The sequence below is a fragment of the Hydra vulgaris genome, chromosome 01 (assembly GCF_038396675.1).
Source record: "Hydra vulgaris chromosome 01, alternate assembly HydraT2T_AEP".
In the NCBI taxonomy this organism is placed as follows: Eukaryota; Metazoa; Cnidaria; class Hydrozoa; order Anthoathecata; family Hydridae; genus Hydra; species Hydra vulgaris.
The window spans coordinates 71,892,243-71,905,398 of NC_088920.1; the positions used below are offsets into that span (position 1 = coordinate 71,892,243).

At 30.2% G+C, this 13,156-nt stretch overlaps 1 protein-coding gene across 1 annotated transcript; it reads right to left on the bottom strand.

Moving 5' to 3' along the window:
- Window positions 1-640: 640 nt before the first annotated feature.
- On the bottom strand, window positions 641-1,411 carry LOC136074697 (uncharacterized). The gene has a single exon (XM_065787038.1). It carries the CDS (start codon window positions 1,409-1,411, stop codon window positions 641-643), a length of 771 nt encoding a protein of 256 aa, XP_065643110.1.
- Window positions 1,412-13,156: the final 11,745 nt, after the last annotated feature.

The following is a 13,156-nucleotide window of genomic DNA, read 5'->3' on the forward strand; positions in this document are numbered from 1 at the left end:
TAAATTATACGTAATAACATTCAAATGAATTTCTAAATGTTTATCAAGAGTATTAACATATATATTTAAATCCAGAAACTTTATGGAAATTATAGAAATTTACAGAAATTCTAGAACGCTTTAGAACTTTTTAAAAAAAATAAGAATTGACTTGTTAACAGTTTTTTAAAGCGATTTCTTTATGATTTTCTATTTACTAAGTCTAATTGCCATTCGAGTTCACCTTCTGGTGAATTGAAGTATTCTTTAAAGTCATCTCTAACTTGCTTTGCATCTTTTGAGTAGTTGTTAGAACCTGATGACAGTGGTTGCAGTGCAGCAGAACATGAATTATCTTGCCTCCAATCACCTGGTCTAAACCCAGCAGGACCGTCGATATCAGTGTAATTTGTGGGGCAGTAGAGATAATTGTTTGCTGACCTTTTTTTCATTAGAAAGTTGTGTAAGGCTACAATCGCTTGTGTAATTAAAATAACTTTTTCGAGATTAGCAATAATTGGTCTGCGAAAAATTCGAAAACGTGATGTAGCAATACCAAATGTATTTTCTATAACCCTTCTGGCTCTTGAAAGTCTGTAATTAAATATTTTTTGTTTTAAAAGAATGTTTTGATTGGGATATGGTTTCATCATGTGCCTTTTTAAACCAAAAGCATCGTCAGCACTAAAACGTGCGGTAGTATTTTATCTGAGTTACCAATTTTTTCTGGATCAGGAATATTCAATTTATTATTTTCAATTGCATAACCAAGACTGCAGTTATTAAAAACACTACCATCACTCTGCCTTCCAGAGTCACCAATGTCTACCATAGTAAATTCGTATTTAGCATTACAAACAGCTAGAAGAACTATGCTATGCGTTTTCTTATAGTTAAAATACTCTGATCCGCTATTATGAGGAGCTTGCATAACAATGTGCTTGCCATCTATTGCACCTATAGCATGCGGAAAATTCCACATATTTTCAAATTCTTTTGCAATTGTTTTCCATTCTTGTTTTTCTAATGGAACGTGTAGATAGTTTCTCTCTTTCAATGAACTCCAAATAGCAGCACACGTTTCACTAATAATCCTACTGATAGTAGAAGCGCTGATTCTGTAACTTGCAGCAATAGTACACTGAGCATCAACTGTTACAAGGAATCTAAGTGTTACGGCCAACCTTTCACTAGGACTAACAGGGTCTCTCATGGTAGTTCTCTGTTTTACAATGACAGGTGCTACGAACGAAAGCAACTCTTCGTAAGTTGTTGGAGACATACGAAAATACTTAAAAAAATATTCCTGGTCGTGTAAACGTAAATCCTGTACTAACAAATGAAACTCTCCTTTCTGTAGGCGTTCGGCATAAACTTTTCTTACCCAAAATCGTTTTTTATTCTTTTCTTTTTCTCTTTTCATTTGCATCATATTTAAAATAATTAATTTTCTTCGAACTAACAACAATCTTCTTTTCATCAACATGTTTTCCAAAAAGCGCGCTAAAAGTTACGCTAAATTTACGTGGAAATTAAAATTCTGGTTCAGCGAAAAATTAGACACGAATTAATTCGCTTCACGCGAATTAATTCGCTCCGTGGAAAGCCGCCTTTACGCTGCTAACGCTGCTAACATTTTACGTGCGAAAAGACGTTTTGCCTTCGCGTTCAGCAGTTTTACGTTATGCGAAAACATATTTTTTGGAATAATAATGTTTTGAATATTTTTTGAACAAATTTTGAATTTTTGGAATATTTATCTTCGATGTCGTTTATATGACGTTTTATTCAGAAGATATTTGGTCGTAACTAAAAGCATTTAACCGCAATTGTAAACTAATTGATTTTTAGTTAGAAAAAAAGAAGTTTGTTTAATAATTTTTTTTTTTTATTAAAAATGAATTCCAGAAAATAAAGTGTTTTAAGTTTAAACTTTTCATCATATTTAATTAAAAAATACATAAAAAAAGTACACATGATTAATTTAAATTATTTAAGTTAATCATAAGTACTTTTTTGATTAAAGTATTGTCTGATCATCGATTGGCAAAACCCAGGGCCGAATTCACGGGTAGTGTGAGAAGGGGGTTGTCGCCCTTCCGGCAAACCTATCCTCCTTAAGTAGAGGGAATAGTCGACAATAGACTTTGAAAATTATGAAATAAATAACTTTTTTGTGTCAAAGTTGCTTTTTAAAAGTTTTTCTATTATCAATAATTTTTTTAGACTGATCGTAGAAAGAACGTCGATTAGAAATGTTGAACAAGATTATGAGTAATTGACGAATATTTGACCAAAGTCAAGTTCTTTAAAAGTAGTATGAAATTGTAGTTATAAATAAATAAAACTTGTAACAACAATTAGGAAGAAACAAAATAAAAACAAATCTTTTATTACTTTTAATTTCAATCAAAAATGGCGTGAAAATGATGAAAATTAATATCCGTCTGAGATTGCAAATTTTGTGGCGTGAAAATGACTGAAAATTTGTATCCGGGGCAGATTGCAAATGATTGACCAGATTTGGTTACTTAAGTACTTAAACTCAAATTACCTCTTTAATGATATTTATAAAAATTTATGTAAAATATAATATTTATAACAAATACGTTACGAAAAAAACGATACTATTTAGCATATTATTTTTTTCTTGTGTATAAAAATGTTTTCCCTGAATTCACGATGATTTTATGGATCTTTCTTTGGTAACAGGAACTGTAACATTGCTCACAACTAAAATGTTACTTAGTTAATGACTATCGGATAAGAAAGTTTCATACGTGGCCTCATTTAGAAATAAAAATTAAAGACACATGTGGTTGCAATATTTATAATTTAAAGTAAAATAATTATTACACTTAGTAAGGTTGGCTTTCGTTTAATGCGCCTTTAACTTGTTTTCTAGAATTGCTTTAAAAAAAAGGAAATGGCGACTTAATTTTAATAATGCTCATGATAGGTACTTGTTATTTCCTAAGGGGTTTTATGTTTACAATGGCTTTCAACAAAATTAAACTTTTTTTAAATTTATCAAATTATCATTATTTATCAAATGGATAACATTGTGAATAAAAACACTTAAAAAACTTTTAAAAAATGGAATCTTTCAGAAATTTTTTGTACAGAAACTGCTGAAGAGAATGGAATTAAGTATGTTGCAAAAATCTTCTGTAATATATCTGCGCTTTATCAAGATAATATCTTGACCAATACCAAAGGAATAATAAGAACATCCGCATTTCATTATATAAATGGGACATGTGACATTAAAAAAGATAACGTTTCTCGGAATTTCACACAGAAATGCGATCTAATTTTCAAATGACCTAAAGGAAAATAAAGAAGCAAAAGCAAACGACCAAGATCAACAGGTTAATAGTCAGCATAAACCAAAACTAAAGTGTACTATATTACAGTTTATTTTTGGTTTATTAATAAAGCAAATAATAGATTTTTAAAACGTTCAAGGAAAAATAATTATAATCTATTTTAAATACGAGTTTAAATTTTGTTTGTAACTTTTGTTTTACTGTTAAAACTGTAAAAAGTTAAATAATAGAAAGAAAAAATTGTCTTAATGACGTATAATAATAATAAATAAAAAATTGTCTTAACGCGGTTTGAAAATAACAATGCGGAACTTGAAATTGCTATTGTGACGCAATTCAACCTTTAACGATATAAATATGTCAGCTAAACCAAGTTACTTTAAAATGCATTAAGCGTTTTCGTTACGCAGTGAAATGCCTATTACAAGGCCTTAGTGAAATGCCTATTACAAGGCCTATTTAATACATTGTGTCTGTCCAATCATCGAATGGTGGCACATTTTATGCATAAAAGCATTTCGTCGCATGAGAATTATAGGGTTCTATCTGCATTTTTTTATGTTGTTAGAACTTAACTTTCGATATTTAATTTTAAAATGTTTTAATGCTATTATTCTGTATAGTTATAAATTACAAGTCGTTTATGTTACTATGGTTTCATTATTAAAAATATATTATTATTCATAATATTTTTAAAGTTGTTTGTTTTTATTATTAATTATCAATTAAAACTTGAATTGTTAGATTCTTTTAACATAAAAAAATTCAGTTAGAACCCTATAATTCTCATGCGACGATTTGTTCCATAAAGTTGTATCAGTAATACATTCGGAGGCAGAAAGCATATTTTTCTTTCTTGTCTTTGGTTTCTTATATTCATTCAGTTTTTTTTTCTGCTTTTCAGGCTTTACTTTTTTTGTCCTCAAATTTGTTGTTTTCATTTTTCCTATCGAGTGCATCATTTGTTTTTTGCATTATGGCTGCTTGTTGCTTTTCTTTTACATTGTTTTCATGCTCTTCTAGTCGCTTCTTGAAAGGTGATGAAGTAAGATTTTCAGCGGACTCTCTGGTGTTTTCTCAAGCAGTAGAACTACATCATTTAATTGTGTTATTTCTTTTGTAATAAAACCCTTCAATTTTGCAGCGGCATTTGTTGTGCTCAAAACAACTGGTGACTGTATTAGTGCAACAAGAGGACAAATCAGACAAAACAAGTGGTTGCTGACAGATTTCCAAAGGCTTAGCCTCATTAGTAAGCAAAGCTGCATCATAGGCTTCATCATTAAAAGTAAACTCATTTATTGTATATAAACCAGAGCATCTAAACCCATTGATTGCTTTGTCAATGTTAACAGTAAAATTATGGACAGTTGCAAAAATACCCATCATGTCAAAAAATGAAGTTCTACGCCTCTGATTGGATAACATCCAACTTCTGTAATGTAGCTAACTTTTATTGGTTTAAAAAATGTACGATCTAAAGGTTGCATCTTGTGTGTACTATGAGGTGGAAGAGTTATGAGATGAACGCCATTGTCGCAACATAAGTTAATGGCCTCAAGTGTTTTGTAAATATGATGACCATCAAGTAAAATTAATTACTCATTAATTTTAGATGCATTAGTCACAGCTACAAAATGTTTAAACATTTAATGAATATAGATGAATCAGTCCGTACCATTGGAGTCTCCAGTCACCAACTGGAGCTAACTCTAATAATTGAACCTGGGGTGCATCAACGGCCAACCTATCTGTCATTTTCTTACGGTGAAGTAAAAACAATGGTGGAACATAAGCACCACTGGCACTCATTGCACACACAACTGTTACAGTACAACTGTCACCTCTTTTTCCACTAGTTATTTTTGAAACTTGTTGTTTCCCTTTTTTGCAATTATTTTTCCTGGCTTATGGACATAAGTAATTCCAGTTTCACCCATATTCCAAAGCTGTTTGTCTGAAAACTTATGTTCCTCAAATAAGGATTTGTATATTGAAAAAAAATTGCATTAGTTTTGGCTTATTGAAGCCAGCAGCTCTGCTTACACTGGTGGCTTATGGTGTTTGAATAGAAAGTTGTGCATTGCGAGACATGAGTTCTCTCACCCAATCCGATCCGGCCATTTTTGAGTTGTAATTGAAAGGATTATCAATGCCCATTTGTGTTGCAAAATCATATGCTACACGACGCACATCTATTGTTGTCAAGCCAAATAATGCTCTTTCCATAATCTGAACTTGCATAACAATATTTAATTCAAATTCTTTACTTAAAACAGGAGATTTTCCACTCAGAGACAGACCACCAACTACCTTTACTTTTCCGTCACGATGACGTTGTAATATTTTTTAGTTAATACTAAAGTCTGATGCAACATTTGTCAGACTCATGGCTTACTATATAACAGGCCTTGCCAACGCGCGGCTTGCGTAAAAAACTGGAGGCAAGATTAAAAATATTACTTTGCAGTAGTTTACATTTTCAGTTAGGTGATTTTCGCATGAATATAATATTTGTATGATATATCTACTAAAATTAACTTATAAAAAGTGAAAAGATGAATTTATTAGTCTTTTTTTTTTTTAAATTTGTTTATAACTAACATTGTAATATAACTAACGAATAACATTTATAAAAATTTTAAATTAATTTGAATGTATATAAAACTAATTATGTTTAAACAATTTAGTATATATAGATTTATATTTTGCTATAATTTCATATTAGCATTTACCACAAAATTTATTAATGGGTTTTTTAAGTATTAAAAATAAATTTTTGAGAAAAAAGAGATAAAATCTTTAGAGAATAAAAAGTAAATACAAGCTTTTTAGATATTTTACTAAACACTCTTTTACAGTTTTTGTTAAAAACGTTGCAAAAATTTTACTTTGCGTTGAGTTTTATCAACTTCTGCTTTGGCTCCTTGTGGGAACGAGGTGAATAGAGTCGACAATAATTATTAAATAAAATATTTGTCATTGTTAATCCATGATGTCTTTGCATACTTAATGAATAAAATTCTGATAGCATCATAAGGAGGTTACACAGTGATGACGGACAAGTGTCATTATATACTTCATAAAAAAGAATGTAACAGTAAGTTGCCCATTGACAGACTTTGTCACCAGGAATTGTTAAACCTCCTCGATTTATGTCCTTTATTAAATTTCCATAGGCTTCATAAAAATAAAAGGTGTCATCTGGATTTTCATCTTCACTAATAATGTACCCAGCAATATAAACTAATGACATTTTAATATCAACAGTCAATGAATCACACAGAGCAGGTAAATTGTCAATAACGTTGCAAATACCCTCGCTTGGTAAAAATTTACATTTTGGACAAGAGTGATCTGAACCTAGATTGGCTAACACATCTGAACTTTTCTCAAACTTTAATAGCAACTTAGTACGATATATAGTTACTTTTTCAAGAACTTGTTGAACGGAAATAAAATAAGTTCCTCCTGAGCCTTGTCTTAATTTTCCAAAGAGCATTTCTAATGGATCTGTTGTAAAGTTGCCTTATAATACATACTGATGAGTTGTATCTAAAAGATATTTTGACAAGTGAACCAAACCATAACAGGTCCGAGCTAAACAATTAGCAGTGTCTCTTGTTAGTAATTTGACTCTTTTTCCTTTTTCTATTTTTTTCATTTGTATTGCAAAATCACCCATTGCAGAAAGTTTGCTTAAATTGTCATCATTAGCAGAAGCAATAGCAGCTCGATTAGAATCTTTCAAACAAATGTCTGCATATGGACTGTGAACATTACAAATTTTCCAAAATTCAACGACTTTAGAGATGAAAACAATCGTCCCTTCATTTTCACGCAGGTCTGGATGACTTTTTAATGCTGACAATGTTTCATCGCAAAACACTTGCAGACAAGTGATAACTTTTTGTCTTTCAATTGGATTTGGATTAACAGAAATTTCTGTTAATTTAGACATTTTGACAATGTTTTTCATTTCTAGCTTATACAAATTAATAATATCAACCCACCATGCTGTTTTTTTTTCTCCATCAATATAAAATTCAAGTTCTTGAGTTTTTTCTGTGATCCAGTTATTACGTATACTTTTTAATAAATGAACATAATCAAATAAAAGAAAAATATTATCTTTAGTACACCGTGCTTCTTTTTTTTCAAAAAAGTTATAAAACTTCTGATTGACTCTGTTACCATCACAGACAATAGCAACAACATTGCCCCCATTATTTTTAATTGCATCAAGAATCAGGGTTGTCTGTTCAAAAAGAAACTCAGCATCAAGTTCTCTGACTGGTAACATTTTGTAAAGAAATTTTGGTCCATTAAACAATTTTACAACCAAAAAGCTCAGTACTGTGTTTGCTAAGAGATGAGGTTTGTTAACTGATTTACCAAATACTATGCCACCATGATACTGCAACATTGGTTTAACATAAACCTCATCAAGAAGTAAAATGCATGTTTTTTGTCTATCATCTCTAAGATTGGAGAAAATATGTCTGATATAAGTGGTATCATCTAAAGATTTACATTTAAATGTAATTCTTCCTAAAGTACGTAAACTTGGAAGTTCAAAATCTCCTCTGATGCGATTGTAGGCTGATCGTGAAAGAGAAAAATACTCAAATGCTCGCACAATTGTTTCAATTGGATACTTTTTTCCCCCAATACATGTTTTATTCATTGACAAAATTTGTTAATATACAACTTCTTTTTTGGGTGTTATTTCACAACAATTTAAAAATCTTAATGCTTCTTGGATATGAGAAAATTTGTTCATAATATAAACTCGGTTAGATGATAAAGTCATAACACTAATTTTAACTCCACAATGAAATGCTTCAAAAGTGAGATCTTTATATATGCAAAGAAGAAATCTAGCAATAGCACTTTCCTTTAAAAAGTCTGAAGACTGAATATATAATATATTAGTGCATAAATAATTAATAATAGCAAAATTAAATTTATTAGTTTTTAACTTTTCATATAAAACATTAATACTTTCTATTTTTTCTTGTGAATTAAATATTGCTAACTCGTCCTCTTCTTGCCAGCGAACACTATTAAGACTATTTGATGTTTTTCTAAGTGGCATGGGTACAGTCGGAACTAAGCTTGGCTTTATACAATCAAATACTGACGGAGCATCACGAGGTCTCAGCTTTCCATAATCAGTAACAGTTGAATAATTTTTTGGCTAATGTCTTTCACATACTACGGTGTTATTAGTATCAGGAACATTATCTTATTATAACAATCCAACGTTTTCGTTTTTCAATGTTTCTTGGAAGTCTAAATGTTTTAACTCTATTCTGAGGATTATAATTGCCATTGCATTTTGTTACACAACATCGACGAACCATTTTTTAAATACTTAATTAAATTCTTTGCTTAATCCTTCACCTCTCAACTAACTTTTTTTTTTAAATTTGGAAGTTAGTTAAAATGATTACGGGTGTTTGATTATTGTAACTTTTATAAAAATATTAAACTTATGTATATATATATTCAACTTAAAGTAATTTTATTAAACAAAATTTTAAATGAAAATTATTTTGTTAATTTTATAATAATTATTTATTAATGTTTTATAATTATTATTGTTACAAAAAAAAACCACCCCCGTATTTATTTTGTAAAACTGCTTATTAGTTTTTCAAATTTAAAACTATCTTGCCTCCAGTTTTTTACGCTAGCCGCGCGTTGGCTAGGCCTGTTATATAGTAAGCCATGGTCAGACTGCGACCCATTTTCATAGCGTGTAATGCAGACTTTATTCTATCATTTGTTGCTTCTCTTTGTATTTTTCGAACACAATTTCTCACCATTATTTATGTTTAAATATGTTATCTAAAGAAATATAAAAATCTTAAAATTTAGACTTAATTTATATACAAAAACAGATAAACATACAAACGCACATAATTGTGTATTGTTACTTAACACAATCTTATTAATACAATGTTTTAGACACAAATAAAACTTTTTAATAAAGAAGTTAATTAAAAACATACTTAAGAATTATTAAGCTTAATATTACGATATTGACATAAACAAATAAAGCCCTAATTACTAATATACAAAACACGTAATAATTTTATATATACTTATAAATAATTTTTAATTAAAAAAATTTATAATTTAAGTAGATGTTTCAAGTAGTTTTTCAAGTTATATTTTAGTTATATTTCAAGTATCATTTACTTAAATGTAGTAATAAAACTTTTCTTTACTTAGCAACATCTTATACCTTTAACTAAATATGTAAAACTATTTAAAAAAAACATTTACAAATACAGTGGGTGCTCATATTATTAGAAACACGACCAAATTTTAAGAACTTTGTGAATAAAGTTCAAAATTAACAAAACATTTTAACAAAATAATTTTTTTTATTTTACAAATAGTATGTATGTACCTTTTACTTTAATCTGGGAGTTTGGCAACATTGCATTTCATCTCATTATGAAGTTATAGGGTTTTTCCCGAATTTTGACAATTTTGGCAGTTATACCTGTGTTGTTGTCGCGTGAAGTGCTGTGTGTGTATTGCTCACTTTTTAAAGTTTTCAAAGATTTTTTTATTGTTTTGTTATTGAGTTCTATTTATGTGTCTATTTTTTACAGTTAAACATGATTAAATCAATATTTTTACATATAATTTGACTTCTATAACGGTTTACTAGAATCACGTGTTTTGTTCAATATGGGAAAGGCAAAAGATGTTTCACCCTCAAAAAAAAGAGAAGTTGGAGCATTATTGAAGAATACTTCTTATTCTCAAAGGTGTATAGCATCAATGACAAAGGTTTCAGTGGCAACAGTCAACCGAATAAAAAAAAATCTGGACAAAAATGCTGATTATACTCCTCAACGAACAGGACACTGTGGTAGAAAACGGCTAACAACGCCAAGAGACGATAGAAAAATACGAGATATTTGCCTAGAAAATAGGAATAAGCCTAGGCGAATACTAACCACTTTAATACAAGATGCTGGAATACCAGTATCTCCAATGACAGTTCGTCGCCGACTCAAAGAACAAGGATTTAGATGCTGTCGACCTGCTAAAAAGCCTAAGCTCACTCTAGCAATGCAACAAAAACGCCTTGCTTGGGCTAAAAGTCATCGGCATTTGACCGTCGATGACTGGAAAAATGTAAGTACTTCATTTATAATTGTACACATTCCATTTAGAGATTTGCCTACATTAAAATTTTGACTTATAAGTTTTTTTGATGTTGTTTAGGTATGTTTCTTAGATGAATCGACAATCCAGATATTGATGAACAAATCACAGTTTGTGCGTAGACGAGCTGGAGAAAAATTCCACAAAGACTGCATCTTAGAACGTGTAAAGCATCCTCTAAGTATAATGGTATGGTCTGTCATTAGTGGACATGGAACAGGGCGCTTATATATCGTTGAGGGAACTATGCGCCAGGACCAATACATAAAAGTTCTTGACACAAGATTGGTATCACAGTTGAAGGAATGGTTCCCAAAGAACCAAAAATTTACATTTATGCATGATTCTGCCCCATGCCATAAAGCAAAGAAGGTTACAGAGTACCTAAAAGCAAAGAAAATTCCAGTGCTACCATGGCCTGGAAACTCACCAGATTTAAACCCTATTGAAAATCTGTGGGAGATCATGAAAAGGGAAATTGCTTCTGAAATGATCACCAACAAAATACAAGTAATTGAAAAGATGATCAAAGTCTGGCACAATAACATAGATATTCAAAATAATGCAATAAAATGCATAGAAAGTATGCCAAGACGTGTAGAAGCGGTAATAAGTGCCAAGGGAGGGATAACAAAATACTAAAATAAATCACCAATATGTAATCTTTTGCTTGTACAATAGTGGAATTATTTTTAAAAAAATATAAATAAGTATGTTTTTTGTAATAAATATAGACCGCAACACTCAAAAGTTACGAAAAAATAGTCTGCAACCTTTTTATTTCTATAATAAATAACCTTTAACACATAATTTTCCAAAAAAAGACAGTGTTTCTAATAATATGAGCACCCACTGTATGTATAATGCATCTAAACATCTAAACCAACATATAATCAAAGTCAACAACTAAATATTTCAACGCTATTTGGTGACAATCTTGTTGTTCAAAATGGCAGTGATCACGTAAAACCTCAAGGCAAGAAAGCATCTTACCCCAGGAAGCAAAGGGCATATTGCCTCATCTTTAGTAAATACAAATTTAATACAAATAAAACTAACTTTATCGCTCGGGTATTAAAATTTTTTTAATTTTATATTATTTTTGGATAAATTCTCTGTAAAACAACAAATTTCTTACCTAAATCGCATGAATATTGACTGTCCAATAAAGATTTACTAAGAAAATCCTATAAAAAGTTATACATCGCATAAAACCTCAACTAATAGCAATATTAAAAACATTTTTTGTTCCGTGATCTTAACTTTATTTAATAAGCACAAAACCACAAAGACTTCTTGCCCCACAGGTTATCTCGTCCCACCCTACCTTATATTCCTGATCCTTTAAGTCGATTAGATAAATGTAGTACTTGTATTTTGTCTTTGTAATGTAGAATTTTAACAACAATCGTTCTAGTTTTATTTTCTTCTTTTTTTCCAACTGTGTGAGCCGTCTCGATATCAACATTCTTAATATTTAATTTGTTTTCAAATAAAATTAAAAAATTTTTTTTAGCTTCAACCCAGGCTTCTTATTCGTTTTCGAGATGCCCGTCGATACGAAGATTGTTCCTTCTGAGTCTATCTTCTAGCTGTAGTAAATTATTTTTTTCCTCCTCGCCTATACTGTTTTTGTTTTAAATTTTGTTTTCTAACTTGCATACCTTTTTTTCTTGGATATCTTGTATAACTGTTAGGTTTTCTTTGATAACTTTATTTGCCTTTTCTAGGATTCTTACTCTTTCGGTAATGTCTTTAAGTTTAGTGTTTATCTTTTCGTTTTTTTTTTTAAAGAGTCGCAAATTTGTTTTGATTTATGTATTTCATTAAGTAGCTCATTTATTTTATCGTTAGTTATTTTTAGGCTACCACTGATAAGCTTAAAGATATCTTTCTGCTGTTTTATAGATATCTGTTTAAAGATATCTTTCTGCTGTTTTAAAGATATCTGTTTAAAGATATCTTTCTCGTGAAAAATATCGAAAACAACATTTGTTAAAGTTAGTGTTTCATATGTATTCCCCGTTTTGTGAGATTTCTTTAGAACTTTGAGACAAATTCAAAATTAATTTTACTTACATTTTCAGCAAACTCCATTGCTTGATAAATGTTTGATATAGGAGCTGGTAATGAGCTTGAGTTTTGCATTTTGAGAAAAGTTTCATTTATATATAAAAAAAACATTATCTTTAATTGATGGAAAATACTATCGAAGTACATCTCCTTATTATAGGAGCAACAAATAGAAACAATAGCAACAAATTGAAAAAAAAGAGCTCGTGCTCCACCTGCTCAACCAACGGTCAGACGCTTTGATATTTTTAATATGACCAACCATTGGGTACAATGAAACATACAAAAATACTGAAAAAAATTTTTTACGACCAAAGATTTTACGACGTCCCTCCATTTTTGATCAATCGATGTAGTGTTCAATTCGTTTTAGAACTTATTAGCAAAGTTATGGATAGAGACGAATGCATTTTTATTGTTGACAATTGTATTTGTGAAAATGACATGGATTCGTGGAGATCACTACTAGCTAAGCTTGCTATATCAGGCCGCTACATAAAGCATTCGTTGTGGCTTTTAGCTCAAAGGTATACAAGGATACCTTGAGTTGTCCTCAGCTTATCAGCTAAGCTGTTCAATTCAAC

Coding starts and splice junctions, on each gene's coding strand:
- LOC136074697 (XM_065787038.1), bottom strand. CDS start 1,411: ATGATGCAAATGAAAAGAGAAAAAGAAAAGAATAAAAAACGATTTTGG.